The sequence below is a fragment of the Glandiceps talaboti genome, chromosome 3 (genome assembly GCF_964340395.1).
Source record: "Glandiceps talaboti chromosome 3, keGlaTala1.1, whole genome shotgun sequence".
Lineage (NCBI taxonomy): Eukaryota > Metazoa > Hemichordata > Enteropneusta > Spengelidae > Glandiceps > Glandiceps talaboti.
The window spans coordinates 20848379-20868952 of record NC_135551.1 but is presented as its reverse complement, the minus strand read 5'-3'; the positions used below and the strand labels follow the sequence as shown (position 1 = coordinate 20868952).

General features: G+C 36.4%; 1 protein-coding gene across 3 annotated transcripts in view; it reads left to right on the top strand.

Annotated features, from left to right (window-relative positions):
* Positions 1-19562, top strand: part of LOC144453981 (uncharacterized) — a 93148-nt gene extending 73586 nt beyond the window's left edge. For all 3 annotated transcript variants that reach the window (XM_078145358.1, XM_078145361.1, XM_078145360.1), the window contains 6 exons: positions 14350-14430; positions 14795-14893; positions 15426-15524; positions 16488-16589; positions 16910-16984; positions 17180-19562. In XM_078145358.1, the coding sequence (XP_078001484.1) occupies positions 14350-14430; positions 14795-14893; positions 15426-15524; positions 16488-16589; positions 16910-16984; positions 17180-17266 (543 nt within the window). In that variant the 3' untranslated portion in view covers positions 17267-19562. The remainder of the gene's footprint in view (positions 1-14349; positions 14431-14794; positions 14894-15425; positions 15525-16487; positions 16590-16909; positions 16985-17179) is intronic.
* The last annotated feature ends 1012 nt before the right edge of the window (positions 19563-20574 follow it).

Below are 20574 nucleotides of genomic sequence, written 5' to 3'. Positions count from 1 at the left end.
CCTCAGGAACATCTTCCTCAACAATTTCATTTACTTTATCATGTTGGCTTGACAATGACTTTGTCAGATTTTGCTGTCAACAGGATAAAACAAAATCCTAAGGTAAACACAAATACATTAAAAATATGTTTGATTATATCACTTAAAAGTATTTAATGAGATGACCATGCAGTGCTCTTGATCAGTGATAACAGATAACATGACCAAGTGTCAATACTGGAGTGGCTGCTAGCTGCAATTATATCACAGCCTGGTTTTTTATTTTGGTTGGTTACATATACCAGCTGACATGTGTATCAGTAAATCTCTGAATTCACAAGCTGCTATGATTAGAAATATTTATGCCCTCATACACATACATCAATTAAGAGCAATTACATTGATAAACCTTTCGCATCACAAATACATTCTAGCATGTGCGTGTGTGTGCTTGATTCAAGCAAACTCTTGCATACATGTGGCAACTAATTTGTAGAATCACGAGTCACAGTAAAGTGCAGAAGTATATGACTTAATTACTGTCTTCAATGTCACATGATCACCAAATAGAGTTTGGTTATATCTATATTATTGATTCAAGAGACTATTACAAAGCTAGAAAATCCCTGACAAATCCCAGAACTTAATAAACAATAAACTGTGAGAGTGATGATCAATCAAAGTATTTTTATTACGCAATCACTATTTATAATGTAGCAGCACAGCTATTACTCAATTTTTACACAAAGTATTGTAAACTGTCACAAGTGTAAGAAAATGCCCTATCATTATGTCCACAAACCTTGTCTTGCCTCTTCTTGTGTATGAATGAATTTCTTAACTGCAATTTTGCTGGAAAAAAAATAAAATTGCACTATATTATAATAGCAATCATAACATAATGCACAAAACATGTACATATTTAGTCAATTTGTGCACTCTGAATTAAGTATGGAGACTTTTACTGTTTAGGAAGTGCAATACCCTATAACTACACCTGAAATATTTTGCCTAAAGCAATACTGACCTAAATTAGTACAATTCTTCTGTCAATCATTTAGATACAGCAGTGCTCAGAACATTTCCTATTCAGTAGTGGACAATTAAAATGATACCTTTGAAGTGACTGAAAATTCAATCTCCTTGTCAAAATATCAAACATACAAATACTGAACAGATACAAAGTAATTGTGGGTGCCTCTGATGTAGTTTATACAATGGGTTGATCAGGTTCTTTTATCTGTGGATAATGACTTACTCTCATACACAATAGAAACTGATAGACCCTATACATCTTGCATCAGGGTCACCTGCTGTTACACTGTATCAAGGTATAAACATTTACATAATAGTGTGATAAGGGAGAGACTTGTCAGCAACTTCAAAGCCAGTTTTAGCTGTCTATAACTAATATACCATGTTGGGAACTGGTGGTAGAGTTGTAATTCACTTGGGCTAAACATTTGCAGCCTGAGTGGATGGCATATTGCATGTTATTTTCAAAATGTCTTGCAGATAGTGGTATTCCAGGTATTCAGGCATATTTACACATACTTATTATACTTTCAGTCACACCACAAACAATCAAGGACCAAGTCCTGTATACAAATCTGGGATAATTTTGTGTACAAAGATACAGCACATCAAATGTATATAGTAAGGTTCAACTGCTGTCTTTAACTTTATCAGTATATTGCTACTCGGCATCACAAATTGTTCATCCAGGAAAATTGTGATGTATACATCAATAGAAATTGCATTTTAAAACATTTAATACAACATACTTTTCCCAGTATACATATATACTGCAAATTTCCAACTGCTTACTCTTCTACTTTGTTGCTGTTGGTACAGTTTCTCATATGTGAACTCGCTTGGTTTTTCCAGCTTGACAAATTCTCCTATTTCATCTAGTTTATATGGGACTAAACTAACATTGTCAAACTGTACTTCTGCCAATCTTGCCCAGTCCTCAGCATTGGACTGTGTATCAACCATCAGTTTTACATAACCTTTGTTCCCACACTCTGTGGGAAGGCATGGTGGGGTCTTCTTTATAATACCACTATCTTTTATAAGCATGCTTATATGAAGTTCCTGGAAGACAAGTTATAATAAATATAACTGGTGTACTTAACTTGCACTTGTTTGTGCATACTCAGCATTTACAAGCACTGCAGGGTGATACTAAAACATTATTGTCAACATGTGCACAAATAAGATATAGGCGAGTTCAGCAATGTCCCTTCAGTACAAAATAACATGTGCATAATTTAAGGAAACATTGCTGAAATTGATGAACGTTGATATTATCGTTCCAAAAAAAATCCATGAGTTTGTTGTCATGCATACTTGCTGTGTTTTCTATTGCACTTTAACTTGCTATGCAAGTGGACATATCAGAAATGAAAAATGAAAATACCCTGTGTATGTCACACTTGTTCATGGGGTTCTTATCTTGACATAAAGTTATCTTGATTAATTGTGTTGTAAAATTGTTGTTACTTGAAGACAGCTATATCACATCTAAGTGCATCTCTTGTAAAATGCAAGACAAAAAGTTAGCAGTATGGGACTTTACCCATGCATAGACGTGCGTTAGAGATCAGTTGTGTGTTTCAATATTTTGTTTTGGTGTTGTACTAATTTGGACGAAAACAATTACATTTTCTATTAAACGCCTTTTTAGTGGTTCACAATCTTTCCATGTAGCAGTTTACTGTAAATATTAAATGCAACCACCTTCAAATACATATCATAAACACACACTTTGAATACAGTGATTGAAAACATTCTTCAGTAAATTTGGATGTGGTATGTCATTTTTGAACACATACCACATCTGCTATCAAGACAAAAAATTAAACCCACATGACTTGACAATGTAGGGTTAATGTTATTGAGGCAGTATTATTTAAAAAATATCACCAATGTAGTTGAGGCACAACTGTACAGATTTTAAAATTGTTTATCCACCTGCTAATCCATACTAACTATTGGTGTTCATTTAGTTGCTAAATGACTATCCAGTTGCGTGTTCAACCATGTTGTTATTTTTGCAATATACATGATCATTTGGCTGTTGCTATGGGTATGGTTTTGTTGCTTGGTATATTTTGAACACATATTGCCTGGCCATGAGGGTTATAGCACCCGTTTATTACACCCGAGGGACTGTGAGTTACCAGAATCACATGCTATTTCCCGAGGCCAAAGGCCGAGGGAAATAGCATGCGATTCTGGTAACTCACAGTCACGAGGGGGTAATGAACGAGTGCTATAGCCCGAATATAGGCCAGGCAATATGTGTTTTATAATATACATCATGCTGTGAACTTGCGGTGGCAGACGACATCGTCAGAAGCCGCCATTTTTACCTGCTGTGAACTCGCGGTGGTCACATGACCATGTAATAGTTGATGGAACTATTTCCCTAGGGAAAGTCATTCTATTTTCCTATCACGTGACTGATTCTAGCGAATCATGGCACAGCATTATCACTAGGTATATTATAAACATAAATATTGGGAATGTTTATCCAGTTGTCCATTAATCACTGTTGTCATACCTTTAATGCCGAAACGCCAGAAGTGTTTGGTTTTCTTCTTTTCATATTAACCTCTTCTTGCTTTGTTTTGAAGCTTTTGCAAAGAAGGCGCTTCAAAGCATCTTTACCATCTGTAATTAATTGAAAATGAGTTACAGATGAACTAAAAAGCATTTGCTGGGAGCAAAAATACATACATTGTAATGGGCAAACAATCAGTGCTGATAAAACTATTGCACTGCAAATTAAGATGTATGAGTATGTAGTTGATGTTACTTTTCATACATTACATTTGGCTAACGAATGCGCTAACTTTTCACCGAGGGTTTCTCTCATGAACCCATATGAGGGATGGCCCTCACTGGACTTCTTGGGAGACAAGTGTTTATATACTTAAAGAACTATCCAGTATAAATAAAGATTATTATTATTATTATTATTATTATTATTATTATTTTTATTATTATTATTATTATGTTGTTGTTGTTGTTGTTGTTGTTGTTTCTATTTACATGCACAATCTGTCATTGCAGTGGATGTGACTGAAATAGGCATGTCCATCTCTATTGCTACAGCATTTTAAAATTCCTTCTAGAGATCCAAAGGTGCAGTATGCCAGTTTTCTACTTATAATGTTTAAAATTGGCAGCCATATAGCCAAGACATACAGGGATCTTTGTGAACATGAGATATGGTCACTATCATAAGCTTGTATTTAATATCTGAATTAGGCAGTGTTAAAATCATGTCTAAAGAGTTCTACAGTGCCACCAAACATCAAAACTTCAACAGGCAATGGACAATAATTTTCAGACGTCTGCCACTTGATTCCAAGAGCATTGAACAAACAGGTCAAAACACTATCAATCTGCAAAGTTCACATGATACCTTACATATAACAAGTTGGGTCGAAATAGGTGACATCAATCCGAGCTTAAGAGACTATTATGCACAGAAGAAAAGACAGTCATTAAAAAAAAATAGGCTAGTTTATTACATTTATCAGGAACACATTACCTTGAGATAAGTCTTCTCTTCTGTTTGACATCTGCAAATAAAAATACAGAAACTTCTTAAAATTTAATTTCTAATCATGGTGGCATGAGAACATAATTATCAATAAAAGTACCAATTATAGCACAAGTGTAGAGTAAAATTTAGTTTTCTATTATGGGTATGTGGTTTTGGTAATAGGCATATCTGCATGCATTTTTGGAATGTTTATTCATTTGCCTTCCCTCACTGGTGTTACTGCTGATAGCAAACCATGGAGGAACGAAAGTTGTTACAAACAGGGTAAGTAAAAAAACGGATTGGATTAACACTTGGCTCAGCATTTCGGAACAGTTTTATGGCCTCTTTCTGGTGTATATGAAATGCCTGGGGAACTGAAAAATTGTTTATGAACAGTGAATTATTATGTAAGGTGGCCATATAATTGTTCTTATCAAATGATGGACTTAATACAAGTCTATACTTTCAACACATTGAGCAGTGTTATTATTCCAATTCAGTTGTTTACTTTCCCTAATTAATTGTCACAGGTTATGTTTGTCCTTGGTCTGATGTCTCAAGTTGTATATTGTCATTATACAACATGGTATACATGTTGTATTGGAGATGATCTTTTTGCTAAGGGCATTTCCATATTTATTTTTAAAAAAATGATTACTGCCTACCCATCCCTGTCATTATATTTGCAATAGCCTGTCATTTGACTGTAGCACAGGGTGTTGTCATGGTTGCTTGGGCCACTTATGTAAGTATATCACACTCATAATTTGCAGACTAACATATTTAGAATTATTACCAAATTTCATCCCAAGAGGTTTGAACGGTAAAGTTCATTACCAAAACCACTTGCAAAAATTCACACTTTTATTCCTCATTTGCATATCACTGGTTGGATTACCAAATCATGAAAAATCCTTTGTGTACATACCTATATCAACATCTTCATCAAAGTTCTTGTTAATCTGCTTATTGATTTTGATTTGCGTTTGTTTTGTTATGAACACTATCAGAGAAGTGCACAGCTTTCTAATTGGCACATGACTGTCAAAGATACTTTTGCAATGGGCAGATGATTGAATCTCAGGGGTAAGCTGATAATTACTTCTGCAATTGTCTGACTGATCAAAGGATAAACCATACTTGGCTATCTGAACTTGGAAATCAATAGCAAGGAGGTGAATCTTTTAAAAGTAAGCTCATATAACTTCACAATATGAAAGGCACCAGATCAGTGTAAACATGTAGTACATTACCAAGGTTCTCATACAAAACGTTTCACATTACATTGTCCCTGCTATGAAGTATGAAGACATATTGTGCACTAAGGGGGTAAAAAAATTAGTGAAGGTATTTGTCCTCTCTCTACATCTGTACCATTATGCTTATTTCTATCTCTGTAACTATGGAAATTGACCCGGAATTTATCACCATTTACAAGTGTGATAGATCTATGATGTATTCCCTGAGTGCCATAGGCTGTTAATACATCGTTCTTGACCTGCAATATTACTGTGTATATTCTATTTGCATTTAATCTGAGTGGTTGAGAGAAAATTACAGCCCAAACTACTGGGCCAGTTGTATGTGAGGCTTTGATTTGCGAGACCACCCTTTCCTGACTGTTGAGCAGGGTAATAGTAACAGATATTGCCATGTTCGTACTGCCAAATACATGTAAACCATACAAATAAATTGGTTTGTCTACTTGAAAGGAAATTCTGTCTCCCTCAAACTGATTTGTTCTCCACTCATTGACGTTAATATGCTCAGAACAGAACCGTTGTACAACAATGTAATGTGGTGACACTACATCTCGTGATTGAGTGCTTATTTGGGTATGAAAGTTTGGGTTAAAATTTGGATCACTACAGCATTGCATTAGCATGGTTGCATCTTCTGCGCATAGAATTTGTTCCACTACTATCTTGTGGACAGATATATGACTTAAACTGTTAAAACGGATATGAGGTAAAAATGCTTCAAAGTCTTGCGGAGTGTCTCTGCATTCAGGATTCTCAGATTCCTGCTTTTTTGCAACCCAAGCGAATAATGCATCCACCAACGTGTCTTCCGACACAGCTAAAGATTGCCTTTGTATAATTTTTACTACCAATGGCACAGACAGTTTGATAAAGTCTTGCAGTGTGACGTCAGTAACTAACAGGACTGCACCATTGTGGTCAATCATCTTAAGGCAATGGTCACACAGTTTAGTCAAGCTGTATTTGTCGCTATATTTCAACATTGCAAAGTTATCTTTGACTGTCATGTTATGAATTAAAAAATGTTCACATTTCTCTGTTAAGGTGGTTATCATATAAAAATCAGCAATCTGAATGTAGTCTGTTACATTTTGATTATCTAGTATCAGGTCATCGTTGTAGATGTTGTCAATCGTTTTCCTCATTTTTTCACTGTCAAATTGTTTACAGTATATTGTCCCATTTTTTGCCCACTTTTCGATCTGTGTTTTGATCATCTGTGAGTTGAGCTTCATTACCAATGAGTGCACTCTCAATGTACTGCCATCTTTCAAAACCAATACACAGTCTGTTTCTTCTCCACTGGCATATGCACTTTTTAACAATGTCCCGAGAGACATTTTGAATCTGAAATTGCAATATATTTAAATGGGGAATTTTTCAGGTTGATCAGTGCTGTGATGGAATTAAATTGTAGCAACGTCAAAGTATTCTTATATATATTTGAAACATGGCCTGCTGAAAAGTGCCATAATATAACTGTTGTGAAAAGAAAAGATGCTTTTATTGAAAGGTGTTAAATTGTGGTGCTCCCCTCTGGTGAATGAAGTGCAAAGGGCACATGTCCATCATGTCCATGTAATCCATCACAAACTGAGAGGTTGACCTTTCTATGTAAAGTTTCTAGGAGTGCACTGATATGCAAATGTCCAACCAGGACTCCACCTCCAGTCTGTTTAAACTAAAATCATGTGGGGACGCCACAACATCGACCTGTTTATATGAACACAGGTGGGGGCAGCACAGATTTTTGTGTTTGAAGAATCCTCTTGACTAGACTGGGGATTAGGATTGAAGTTTCTCAAACGAATGTACTGTACCAGTTTAGATTCTAGACTAATAAAAGAGCCATTTTGTCCTCACTACATCCTGGTTTTGTATTCATAGCACTACATAATACTACATACTGATTTGAAATTAATTGTGCTGTTTGCAATGATTTTAAATTTTAACAAATTTAGTTAGAAGGGGGTGGAGAAATGGCTTTAAGGCCTTACTAAAAGACTCTGTTTTAACTATTGATCTCATCCCTAATGTGTTGATTTATGATGCCAACTATTGACCTGTTATTTAGCACAATATAGCTATCGTATGACTACATATCTTCTTTCTGTGTTTGTGTTTCACTTATTCTCTGACACCTGTGATCATCCCCAAGTTTAATTAATAGATATTACCAGGTTACACGTGAACCCCCTTTTGTCTTGCTATTGTTTTGTGATAAACTACAAAGAATGAAATATATTCATAAGTGAACAAAATATTACTCATATTCTCAGAGAATATAATATGTGAATGACTCAAAAAAGTTGAAAACATAAGACTTGTTTGATGATGATCTAGTAATCAAAAATGTAGGACCATTTACTGTAGCCAGAGTGTAACTATATTGTGCGGGTTGCTGGGACTACTTTGTGCAGATTGCTGCAGGCCTTGGAAGTATAACTATTGTACAGGTTGTGGGCTGCTGCTGGTAACTGTGGGGAAGTGAGTGTAACTATTCTTCAGACTTTGGGTCACTACAGGTTGCTATTACTTTCCATTAAACATTAATTTATTCACTTTTAAACAAAACAAAAAATTGTTTGCTGGCCACTGGGGTAATTTATTGTGGAGGTAACACACTACATACAGAAATATTTCATAGAACCTATGTGCTGGGCTAATTGCACACACAATTTTGTGTATTTAAACCCCCATCCCTAAACATGATCAGATGGAATGTTAAAAAATGATTATAGTTAGCATGGCATTGACTTCAGAAAATATCCCAATTTCACTATTACAATGTACTTAGAATGATTACATAAGACCAGGAGTGAACAAATCCACTGGTCCTGGGAGGACCACACAAATTTTACCTTGTCTGGTCCGTTGGACCAGTACATTATTGTTAATAACTATGTTAAAAAGTCGTCTGAATATACAGATTCATGCGTAAGATTTAATGTTTCACATTAGCAGGACCTTGGACCACTAATTCTTTCATCAGGACCGCTGGATTTTTCAGGTACTTGTGGCGGGGGGGGTCACCAGTTCACAAAATGATTTGACCACTCCTAAAGACTTAACTATTTACTGTATCAGAGAAAACTGTGGACCAACTTATCTCTGAATCAACTCTTAACAGGAAGTGGTCCTGTTGTTTTGAAAACATCAAGTCAAGTCAAGTTTATGGCTGAAATCAATTAGACTGACTAGTTACACACACACTAGCCTGACCACAGTAAGATGACAGACAATTACATTACATGGTAAGGTAGGCCCTTGTTACATAACTGAAGAAAAGAATGAAATTGAACAATGAATAATTGAATAATTACTTACATCTAGTAATTATGTCTCTATTATTTTCATAACAGAGCTCTATAACAATAGCCAACTCCTTTAATGTACACTTCCACAAGTGGAGTAATGGTTGAGACTAACTTTGAAACCAATACTAGTAATCTAATCAACATCTGTGTAACATTTTTGATCTTTCTTTTGCCAAAAATGCCCTAAACTGAACAATTATGAACAGGACAAACAAGTGCCTTGAAGAGTGCAAACTGGTAAATGCATGTGTAAAAATGTCTATCAAGTAGTTTTCTATCGCTATCACTAGTGTTTAACTATTTTTTCAAATCACATTCCTTAATACTATATATAACTAGTATATCATATGTCTCTTGGGTGCAATATTTCATTATCATTACAAATTGTAGTAGTTCCTTTACCAAATCAAATATATTGTGTATAATTTTGATTCAAATTTAGGTTGATCCAAATTTATTGTACTACGGATTGTTGGTATAATAACAGTGCGAGTGCGCTCAGAGCCCCCCCCCCCTCCCCCTCCATTTTATGCAAAGTTGTAGGGGGAGCAATCACATGTTCCTTTGAATTTGAAATCTATTTGTATAATTTTAATAACAACCATGACGGTAATTATGGTTTATGAAAAAAACTGAAATAAAGATCGTACCGCATTTAGGCTTATGTGAAGTTCGCAAAATCTTCAACACCAAATTCACTACCACTGCACTATACTAACGTTAACCCTGACATTATTTCTAAGAGACATACGCCAGATTCGCGTGTCCACTTGTAAAATTCCGTCTGTCTGTATGAATGTAGTAGTAATAGTATTACAAAAATTGTCTCAGATTTGGGTAGTACGAGCAGCAATGTCATGATAAGTCTCTAACGTTTTGTCAACGTGCAAAACACCTATACTTAAGCTCCTCACGGGTTTTAAAAAGTGGGGAAAACTTACCGTATGGACGGAAAAAAAAGCGTGGATGATGGTAGGAACTTGTGTTTTTTTGGCGCGAAGCACAGCACTAGTCTCACAAAATACGCATGCGTCTGCGGGGATTATTGACACGATTTTGTGGGGGGGGGTTTAATCATAATTATATTCACAAGCGAAATACCGTGATTTTCGCACAGGCGGCAAATATGTTATGGTCGGATTTGAACATAATTCGGTGGGGAAAGGAGCATTAAACCCAGTAAAATTTGGTGAATAAGCAAGATAGTTTTGCAACTAGGAACTTTTCGATTTTACATTTGACATAATTTCAAAGTCAAAACAAGAAGGTTTTAACTCTACTCTGTCAGTCAATATATTTTGTACAAAAACACATCTAGAATGAAGATTAGAATGATAATAACTGTCGAAAAATAGATAAAGAAATAAAAAAAGAACATTAAATTTCTTACTTTATACTATGGTGTGCTGGCAGACAAATGGAGCTCTGCCGTCCGAGATTTAAGCGAGCTGAAGGACAACGAAGTTGTGGTGATGGTTCCAACTAAATCCAGAATCATTCACTGTTGAATTCGCTGTTGAGACTTGACTTGAGTTTAAAGCTGGCTTAAGTTACAAGTTGCATTTAGGATGCCTCGTCAACGTTGCTGACGCTGAATTCAGCGCTAAAATCTTAAACTTAAAGTGTTTATATGCTAAATTGTAATGCCGTTGGCGCACCATCGTTGACACTGAATTGTTTTTTATAGTTTTTTTTTTGCTTCATCACCGTCGATGCTTTCATATGCGGTCACTGAAGTTGCAGCCCATTCTTTTCAGCAACGCTAACGATGACGAAGACTTTTTTTCAGGCACGATGATGTCGCATGATGCGAACTACGACGACAACAACAACTTTCCAACGACTCAGATGACGACTTTTAAAAAGGCATCTTCTGCGCATGTGCGTTTTTCAACAACGATGGAGCTCAACGCGAACGATGGCAACGGTGGTGTCGCATATAGGCTATTTTTAGCATTTAAACTTAAGGCCGTCGACGAAGACGCACTTGTTAAAAGGCATCTTCTGCACATGTGCGTTTTTTCAACATCGATGGTGTCGCATATAGGCTATTTTTAGTATTTTTAGGCCATCGACGATGACGACTTCTTAAAAGGCATCAACGATGATGTCGCATACTTGGCCAACGATGACGAAAACTTTTGCATGCATGGTGATGGTGATGACGACGACGATGAAGGTCCACATTGGCGTGTGTAGCTAGTTTTATCGTCGACAACAGCCGATGACGACGACGACTTTGATAGGCTTTTTCTATGCAATGTAGCGTTGTCGACGATGGTCCCAACCGGCTTTCCATACGATATCCAACACCGGTACTCGGCGATACTTTAATACCATGAAAAACAAACCCATAAAAAACGTAACGCCTTAAGTGTAAATAAACGTTTAGTAAATAAACGATTTTTTCTTGATCTCTAATTAATGTGTGTCTGATATTACGTTTTATTTGTAGCCCTGTTTGAGAAAAATATTTTTAGCGAAACACAAGTAGGAAAACCAAAACTACACCCAAGGGATCATCAAAATATCATAATGATTATGATGACTACATCTCAAAATGACATGCTAAATTTATTTCCCTACACACTATGACAACTTGACATGATAAATACTGAACACTGCCGAGTTCCAGGCATGGGGTTAGAAATGTCAGTCATGAATACAACCCAGATTCTTTGAAAATGCAAGCTATGAGTATAAACAGCCGGAAATAAACACGATAAAAGTGTTGCATTTACGTCCTCAACGCTAGCTGTTGACGCTGTTTTGTCCGAGTGCCATTGGTGCAAGCACTTCTTGTTGTTATCGTCGCCCTCGGCCAACGACGATGCATGTTGCAAGGTTGCCAACGACAACAACTTTGTTAAAAGGCATCTTCTGCGCATGTGCATTTTTCAACATCGATGGTGTCGCATAGTATATTAGGCCATCGACGATGACGACTTGTTAAAAGGCATCAACGATGATGTCGCATACTTGGCCAACGATGACGAAAACTTTTGTATGCATGGTGATGGTGATGACGACGACGATGAAGGTCCACATTGGCGTGTGTAGCTAGTTTTATCGTCGACAACAGCCGATGACGACGACGACTTTGATAGGCTTTTTCTATGCAATGTAGCGTTGTCGACGATGGTCCCAACCGGCTTTCCATAATGTACACTGGTAAGTTGCCTCGATGATGTCGCATGATGTCATCGTCGCCCTCGGCCAACGACGATGCATGTTACAAAGTTGCGACTAAAAATAGCCTTTGCAACACCATCGATGGGTTCCATCGATGGTGTTGCAAAGGCTATTTTTAGTATTCTTGATTTAGACCGTCGACGAAGACGCAAAGGCATCTTCTGCGCATGTGCGTTTTTCAACATCGGTGGTGTCGCAAATAAGGCATCAACGATGATGTCGCATACTTGGCCAACGATGACGAAAACTTTTGCATGCATGGTGATGTTGATGACGACGACGATGAAGGTCCACATTGGCGTGTGTAGCTAGTTTTATCGTCGACAACAGCCGATGACGACGACGACTTTGATAGGCTTTTTCTATGCAATGTAGCGTTGATGACGATGGTCCCAACCGGCTTTCCATATCATCATCATCATCATCATCATCATCATCATCATCATCATCGTTGTTGGGGGACACATAGCTTAAATAGCAATGCTGATGACAACAACACAGCCAATTGCAACCGATCATTGCACTAAACAACAGTGGCACATTATTAGCTAACACTAATGTGAGTACACTGTATACGGTTCTCCACTTACAAGCTGAAGAAGTAACTTGTTTACGGAGTACTTGTTTAGATTCTTACATATACACATCACAACCAAGTTTGTGAAATACTATGGATAACAAACAAGTCTGCAGAGAACACACTTAACCCCATTGTGCAGGTGCAGACCCGGGTCAATGCATTAACATTTGATGAGAGCGAGTCTAAAGTTAAAATGTCAAAATGAATCATTCTGGGACAGCTGCTGAGAAAAATGTAGCGTTTGCAAAACAAAAGTGTATTTCATTGCACGACAAAATAGAATTGTTGTGTCAGACATGTTTTCAGATATTATGTCAATAAGATTGGGTCGATCATGAATGATGTATCGATATCTTCACTCACCACTCTACTAGACATTTTAGTGTCATCAGTGATGTATTGATTGTATTACATTACGCAAGTCAGGCAGATTTGTGCGTCGTCATCCCCGGGTTAAGTAACTTGACGGAGTAGATCGTGATATGATTTGACTCTGTGCCCTCTCTGCTCTTCTCGAGGGACCTCGCCTGTCAATTGTGGAAATGTTTCTTATTTCGCAAAAGAAGTAGCGAGACTCACGTTTTTTTATTAGACTAGTAATGGCTTATGAAACTAAGCGGATAATGGGTTCCGTCATTGTTTGTATTGACATGAACTAACAGCTGATCGTAAACGAGCTTAGGTGTGTACAGGGGGTTTTGTGCTTCGATAATATTCGGCTGAACGTTCCCGTACTGACAGAGCACTTTTGATATTCACTACTCAGTAAATTTATTCTGAGATTACGTTCGTAACAATGCTATTGTTCATAAACCGTACGCGTGATATATGTCTTTCTTATGTGGAATTGTAATCGCATGTTTGCAAGCAGTACTAGATGATAAATCGAGTAGTGACACAGAGCACGAGGTATGAGTACTATAGATTAACTAGATGAGAGAAATAATTTTTTTACTGTGTCGTTTGTTCTCTTGTATGTACACGCACGCGCTTGTTCGTGTGTATATGTTTGTATATACAGTACAGTACAGTACAGTACAGTACAGTACAGTACAGTACAGTACAGTACAGAGAGAGAGAGAGATAGAGAGAGAGAGAGGGAGGGAGGGAGAGAGGGAGATAGAGAGTGAGAGGTTCATAGTCATTAAGTCCACGATATATATCTACTAGTATATACACACGTACGTACTATATACGTACGTACGTACTTACGTATGTATGTATGTATGTATGTATGTATGTATGTATGTATGTATGTATGTATGTGTATATGAGTGAGTGAGTGTGTGTGTGTGTGTGTGTGTGTGTGTGTGTGTGTGTGTGTGTGTGAATGCGTTTGCGTGCCTGTGTTTAACCAGATAATGATATATTTGTTAATCATCTCAAAAGACTAATGACTCTTTTGTTTTCTTTTTCAATTGTTCATTTTTGACAAGCTTTTTCTCACTGAAATTACAGGGCGAGATGTCTCCACTCCAAATAGCTGCACAGAATGGACATATAGTGACCGTTGAATACTTAGTGAAAAACGGTGCTATGGTAAGTGCACAGGACGCTAACGCTGCTGTTAGGAGAGTTACATGCAATAATATTATAGAAGATAACATTCCTTGTCCTTGTCCAGTCATTTTCCAATTTTTCCAAACCACGTACATTAATAAGGTAACTTTGTGATTGCAATGTAAAGTATTAGCTTGAAGTGTTTTGATAAATAAATAAATAAATAAACGTTATTGGCAGCCAGGTTTATTGGAAATGACTGCCCAGCTTTCGTATTACAAAATATACGTACATGTAATCAGTTAAAGTAGCTATATAAAGCACTGTTATGTACCGCATCTCGACTTATTATTTGTGTTGCATTAATGTTTTAGCGTAAACACGCATTCTTTTGCTGTTGTAGGAATTTACTGGTGCGTTCCATGCAGCAATCGAGAAGGGTTACGTTGATATAGTTCGACTTCTGAAAGACTCGGGTGCCAATGTAAACGAGAAAAATATTGTGAGTGAGAAAAAGTTTCAAGTTTTGCTTAGTTTAATTTTTATTTACTAATTATGGTTAATAACTTAATTATGCGGCAAACAACGGAAATCAATATAATTCTTCGTGCATTTAACCATCATGTATACATGTATGCATGATGCGATGACGGAATAGCGGCTCAGCGATTACGTGGTTGAATGAGAACAGCGCCGCCTATATACATGACACATCACCGAGGGTGTCGTATCCCTTTATCTTTGAAGAAAAGGATGATACTGAAGAGCGCCCACAACGGCTGATCTTTCGGTCTAAGATTATCAATTCGTTAAAGGAGAATACACCAATTTCAGTGGTACGGCGCACAGCAATTAATACATTTATTAATTAGAAGTGTACTTTTGTCCAAAATATGAAGACAACATTTTGTATGAACAAAACCCGACGATGCATGATCCTTCGTTATGACAACTCAGAAAGTGGTATTCGGTTTTATTTCTAGCGCCAGAAAAATCAGATCACGTGACATGTTATTGTTGCTGTTATCCTACAGGTTGGTGACTATCCAATTCACCTAGCTGCATGGAATGGCCACTGTAACGTCATCCAATATCTTTTAAAGATGGGAGCTATAATCAACGCATGCAATAAGGTATGACGCCATTATGTTCACCGTGTATATAAGTGTGAGCATTTCAATGGTCAACATCTCCATCCATACGTACGTAATAACTATAGACTGTCAACAGTCGTCTTGACTTTTTTTTGTGATTTATATTTAATACTAAAGTCGATGAAACTAATAGAATTAAAGATAACATACGTTCCATGAAGTCAAGACGGACTTTCATTTCTATGAATATTCATTAGCGCCTTCGTTTATGGGACGTCTTTAACCTGGATGCCTGGGTAACCACTGGGGAGCGTTTGAGGAGATAGTACATATGCTAGATTAAAATTGCATGTGTTTGAATCCTCAGGGAGAAGCACACGTTCTGTATGTGCATTGTGCATGCTGACTATTAGATTGCATGTTATAGGTTATGTATTTTGAACACAATTAGTATTTAAATAAAACACATTTTTAGAAATTTGTTTTAATAATACGACAAAATGTAATCTGCATCTGAATACGTAGCTATAGTGTGGTAGGATGTATCACGTGACTGCGAACACATCAAAATTACAATATATTAAGACGATGACCTACAGCTAACAGTCACCCTAAATTACGGTTCATATCGCTGCATGGTCAACATTATCTGGAGCTATTGGTAGCCAAACCCTAATTCGTTTGAGTGTGTTTATTTAGTGGTTGATAACTAGGAACAGAGGCAGGAGCGACAATAGAGTCTAAACCCGTGTGGTGACGAGGTACCAATACTCAAGGGAATTTGTCTCATATTGATACAAAAAGAAAGGTCATGGGCAATATACCACATTTGTCTATCATCACTCCAGAGTCCACAATATAGTTATAAATATATGTATCATGGCCAGGAACCAACGGCATGTATATACGATTTCTTACATTAGTATTAGTTGTGTAGTAGTGTTACCTCATACATGTATGTATTCTATTCGATACTCTCATAGCATTTTACTTACAATTCAGCATGGAGACACTGCACTTCATTACGCTGCTTTTAGCGGTGAGAAAGAAGCCCTCGAAGTACTTTTAAACAACGGCGCTGATTCCTTCGTACAGAACAACAAGGTGGATATATTTCTTGTAATTTGATCACTTCTGTGACTTCTTTCTCTTAAACCCCAACCCCTGTTTATTCTGTTAGATGTACGGATGATATACAAGGCAATAAACTTAGTTACTATCGTAATTTGAAGAGGGAGACGGAAACGATCAAAAAGTTGGTCCACTTTACCGCCTAAATCGCTGGAATGGGGCTATTTTTACTGTTTCTGATCTGACATCCTTTTGTCATTTTAGTTATGATAAATAAAAAAACCCGATCACTATAGCATGAACAAACTGCTAATTGAACAAAGTAATTTATTCACCAGCTTGTTTATTTGCAGGGGGAGACTGCCTATGACAGAGCACATTCTGAAAACCATGAAAGCATTGCTTCTATACTTCGTCCATATCACAGGGTGAGTCTCACTTATCTTTCCTCTGTTCCTGCAGTTGTTTATATTATATTTTTGTGTCAGTTTTAATATGTGAATGTACTGCAGAAAATATAAATCAAGTTTCAGAATTAATACACACATTTACGTTATCTAGGTAACTTTTCACTTACTACAGTGTAATATTGACATAGTGCGTTTTCACATTTCTGTCGCCAGCTACACTCAAATACGGGTTTGAAGACGACCGTGGTCTCATCCAAGCAAAGTCCAGTACTATTACAAGTCGAACACGTGGATTATTGAAGTTGATGACGTCATTCAATTCCCTGCGTCATAAATCGTGCAATAGTTTTATAGAATGAGTTCAGCGTGTTACCACAGCTTCTTCACAAAAATTGTACATAATATTTTTTTTTGAAACTGAATTACCTTTTTTTCTTGAAATTGTTTTGTTTTAAATTTGTCATAACAATGGTTTGTTGAATGGATAGAAATGGACGAATTGCTAGATAACTTAGAAGAGGAACGTAGGCCTTGATGAAAAAATATTGCCTTTTTATATACACAAAAAAAGAAAAGAAAAAAAAAAGGTGAACGCCACCCCAGGAAATATAGATATTTTCATAAAAAACATGATTTTACATCACCTACAATTACTTCCGGTTTCTGATAAACATCAAGATGATCGTGTACCCTAATTTCTTGCCATGAGCTATTCCACCAAAGGAATCAGCTGAAATAATGTATTCAGTGATTGAACACTGAATAATCATGAGAGCTGTTTTACACCGCTCTGTATATTAGTTTTACATTCATGAATATTCAGTGTTCAACCACTGGATACATTATTTTTGCTGACTCCCACGATACAACAACCCATTGCAAAGATACCCTATAAATGCACAAGATCAACTTGATGTTTCTCTGAAATCGCAAGTAATTGTAGGTGTTGTAAAATCATGAAATGACTTTCCAGAACCCATACTTTATGAAAATGTCCCTATTTCCTGGAGTGGCATTTCCCTTTACTTTTCACATTTACAAAATCCACATTTCATAAATGTTTGTTTTTGTGTGTATTTGTTTTGGACGAGTGTTATCCACTGTATTTGTGAAATTGAAACAAACATTGCCCTTTAGCCTGGTAATAATTGAACCAAATGCAACAACGTGTTTAGTCTATCTTTACAGTGAAATTGTTTGGTCATTACACTTCATAATATAGACTGCATGATACGTCGTGTCGCTCCGCCCTCACCGGCCTACTCTGACAGGAGTTGTCCGATGTTTGAGGGCGCCCCGTCGCGGTGTACCTTTCAGGCTACACTTTATATTGCAATGAATGAGCACCATGGCGAGTTGATTGTTTCACTTGGTATTGTAATACCATATATGTTTTACATCATTTCTTCGCAATCTGAAACAAACTGAAAGTGAATCTTAAAAAGTTACATTTGTCAAGTTTGTGAGAGGAATAAAGCACTGTCACTTGGTTATGGCGTATATTTGTAGGAAATAATCACCTATGAGTACGTACATATTCATTGCTCATCTAGATCGGACACATATTCATGTCTGATAAGTGTACATCTGAAAGAACAATAAGAGTTTGAATTTGATGTTTCCTGGCATGTGAGCGAGAGCAAACTATGTGATGTTATGTAAAATCATGAAATGACTCTCCAGAACCCAACAGTTTATGAAAATACCTTTATTTTGGGGGGTTGCCGTTCCTACGTGAACATTACATTCACAGCCAGTCATACAAATATGTCAAAAACTAACACCTAGAGCCTAGAGGGAAATACAAGTATATATTCAGTTGAGCTATGAAATTTATGACGAAAAAAAAACGTGTTTAGGAGACAAACGTGATTATAACCACTGACAGATAGCCACGCACACATATCAACCCTATCCGAAAATCTATATCAATCCGAAGAAGTATATTGCTTATCACGTCATAACTTTGTCATGTGGTAATTATTCACTTGAATGAACACAGAAATATCAAATTTTGCCCGTTTTCTATAATTATTACTACGGCACATATAAGAATCTTCAATACTTCTATTGATGTTACCAATTTTTTTTTTGACAGTGAATTTTCACGGTTGCATTTGGTTCAGAATTTAAATCTCAGTAGTTGTCAAATGCCTTTATAGTGACCGTAGTAATTCCAATAAGACAACATGAGACACAGCTCGACTCGCAAGGGCTTCTATGTTTTATTGACTTTAATTTGATTTCTCCAGAATGTATATTTTTGAAACGAATCAAAAATAATCTGAAGTCACTCTTTAATAGAAAAAGGAGCCGAGTCTAAAAGCAACTTTTGAAGAACTATGATGAGTTTGAACTCTTTTGTAAAGAGTTTTCACATCCAATCTAAAATACATTACTTGTACTGGTCACATTTACGTTAATGTCATTGCCTATATAATGTTTTTTTTTTTCACATAAAACGACATATTTGAATTGTTTCTGAAAAAAATTATGTAGATTAGAGACGGGTTTTATTGAAGTTGACTTTCGAAATTTTCAAATTGGTGTGCTCTTTCATTTCTTTCAACTTTTCTGATGATTGAATTTCAAAGCATTTGCGTTATCATTGTATTTGTCTTTTCATTGTTTGTACAGGAACAGAGTATGGTGAAATGATAGCATTTGTTTAAAATATGTATGTCATACATATTATGCACACACACACACACACACACACACACACACACACACACACACACACACACACACATATATATATATATATATATATATATATATGCATTTTGTATATATATATATACAGTATCTTATATATATATATATATATATATATATATATATATATATATATATCTGAGACTGACTTCGTATGTATGTATGTATGTATGTATGTATGTATGTATGTATGTATGTATGTATGTATGTATGTATGTATATGCATGCAGGCATGTCTAGTCTGACTGGCTGGGCGGGAGGGTGGGCGCACGCACGTCTGTCTGTCTATGTATGTGTGTATGTACATATGTATGTGTGTATATGTATGTATACACGTATGTGTGTATCGGGTATGTCTATTTCAGGAATTTGTAAGGTTTCTGGTGATGAGAAAGTATGAGGTTAAAAGAAGAAGAAATCATTTCCGTCTTGGAACGCTGGAACCCCTTGGAATTAATAGATTATTCTCGTCATTCCCAATCTAATCAGTTTTTTTTTTTTAAATTTCAGGCGTGTTCTATTGGGTTCTATTTGCATTGGTGTGTGCGAATATTAGAACTTTTCCCACGTATAACCGTTTATATATGTATGTATGTATGTATGTATGTATGTATGTATGTATGTATGTATGTATGTATGTATGTATATATGTATGTATGTATGTATGTATGCATTTTTTCATTTTTGATGACTCCATAGATTTTTTACCTCTTGTTGGAGATACATACGACCAATCAAATTTTCACATACCAAGGAGTTCAAAAGATAAATTCGTAAATGAGGCGCGGGAAAGACTCTTTTAAACATCTGTCGAAACTTCGGCATACATTCTGCCAATGGTCGCATGGCCAGCGACAAAGAAGGAAATGTAACACATGTATCTCCATTAG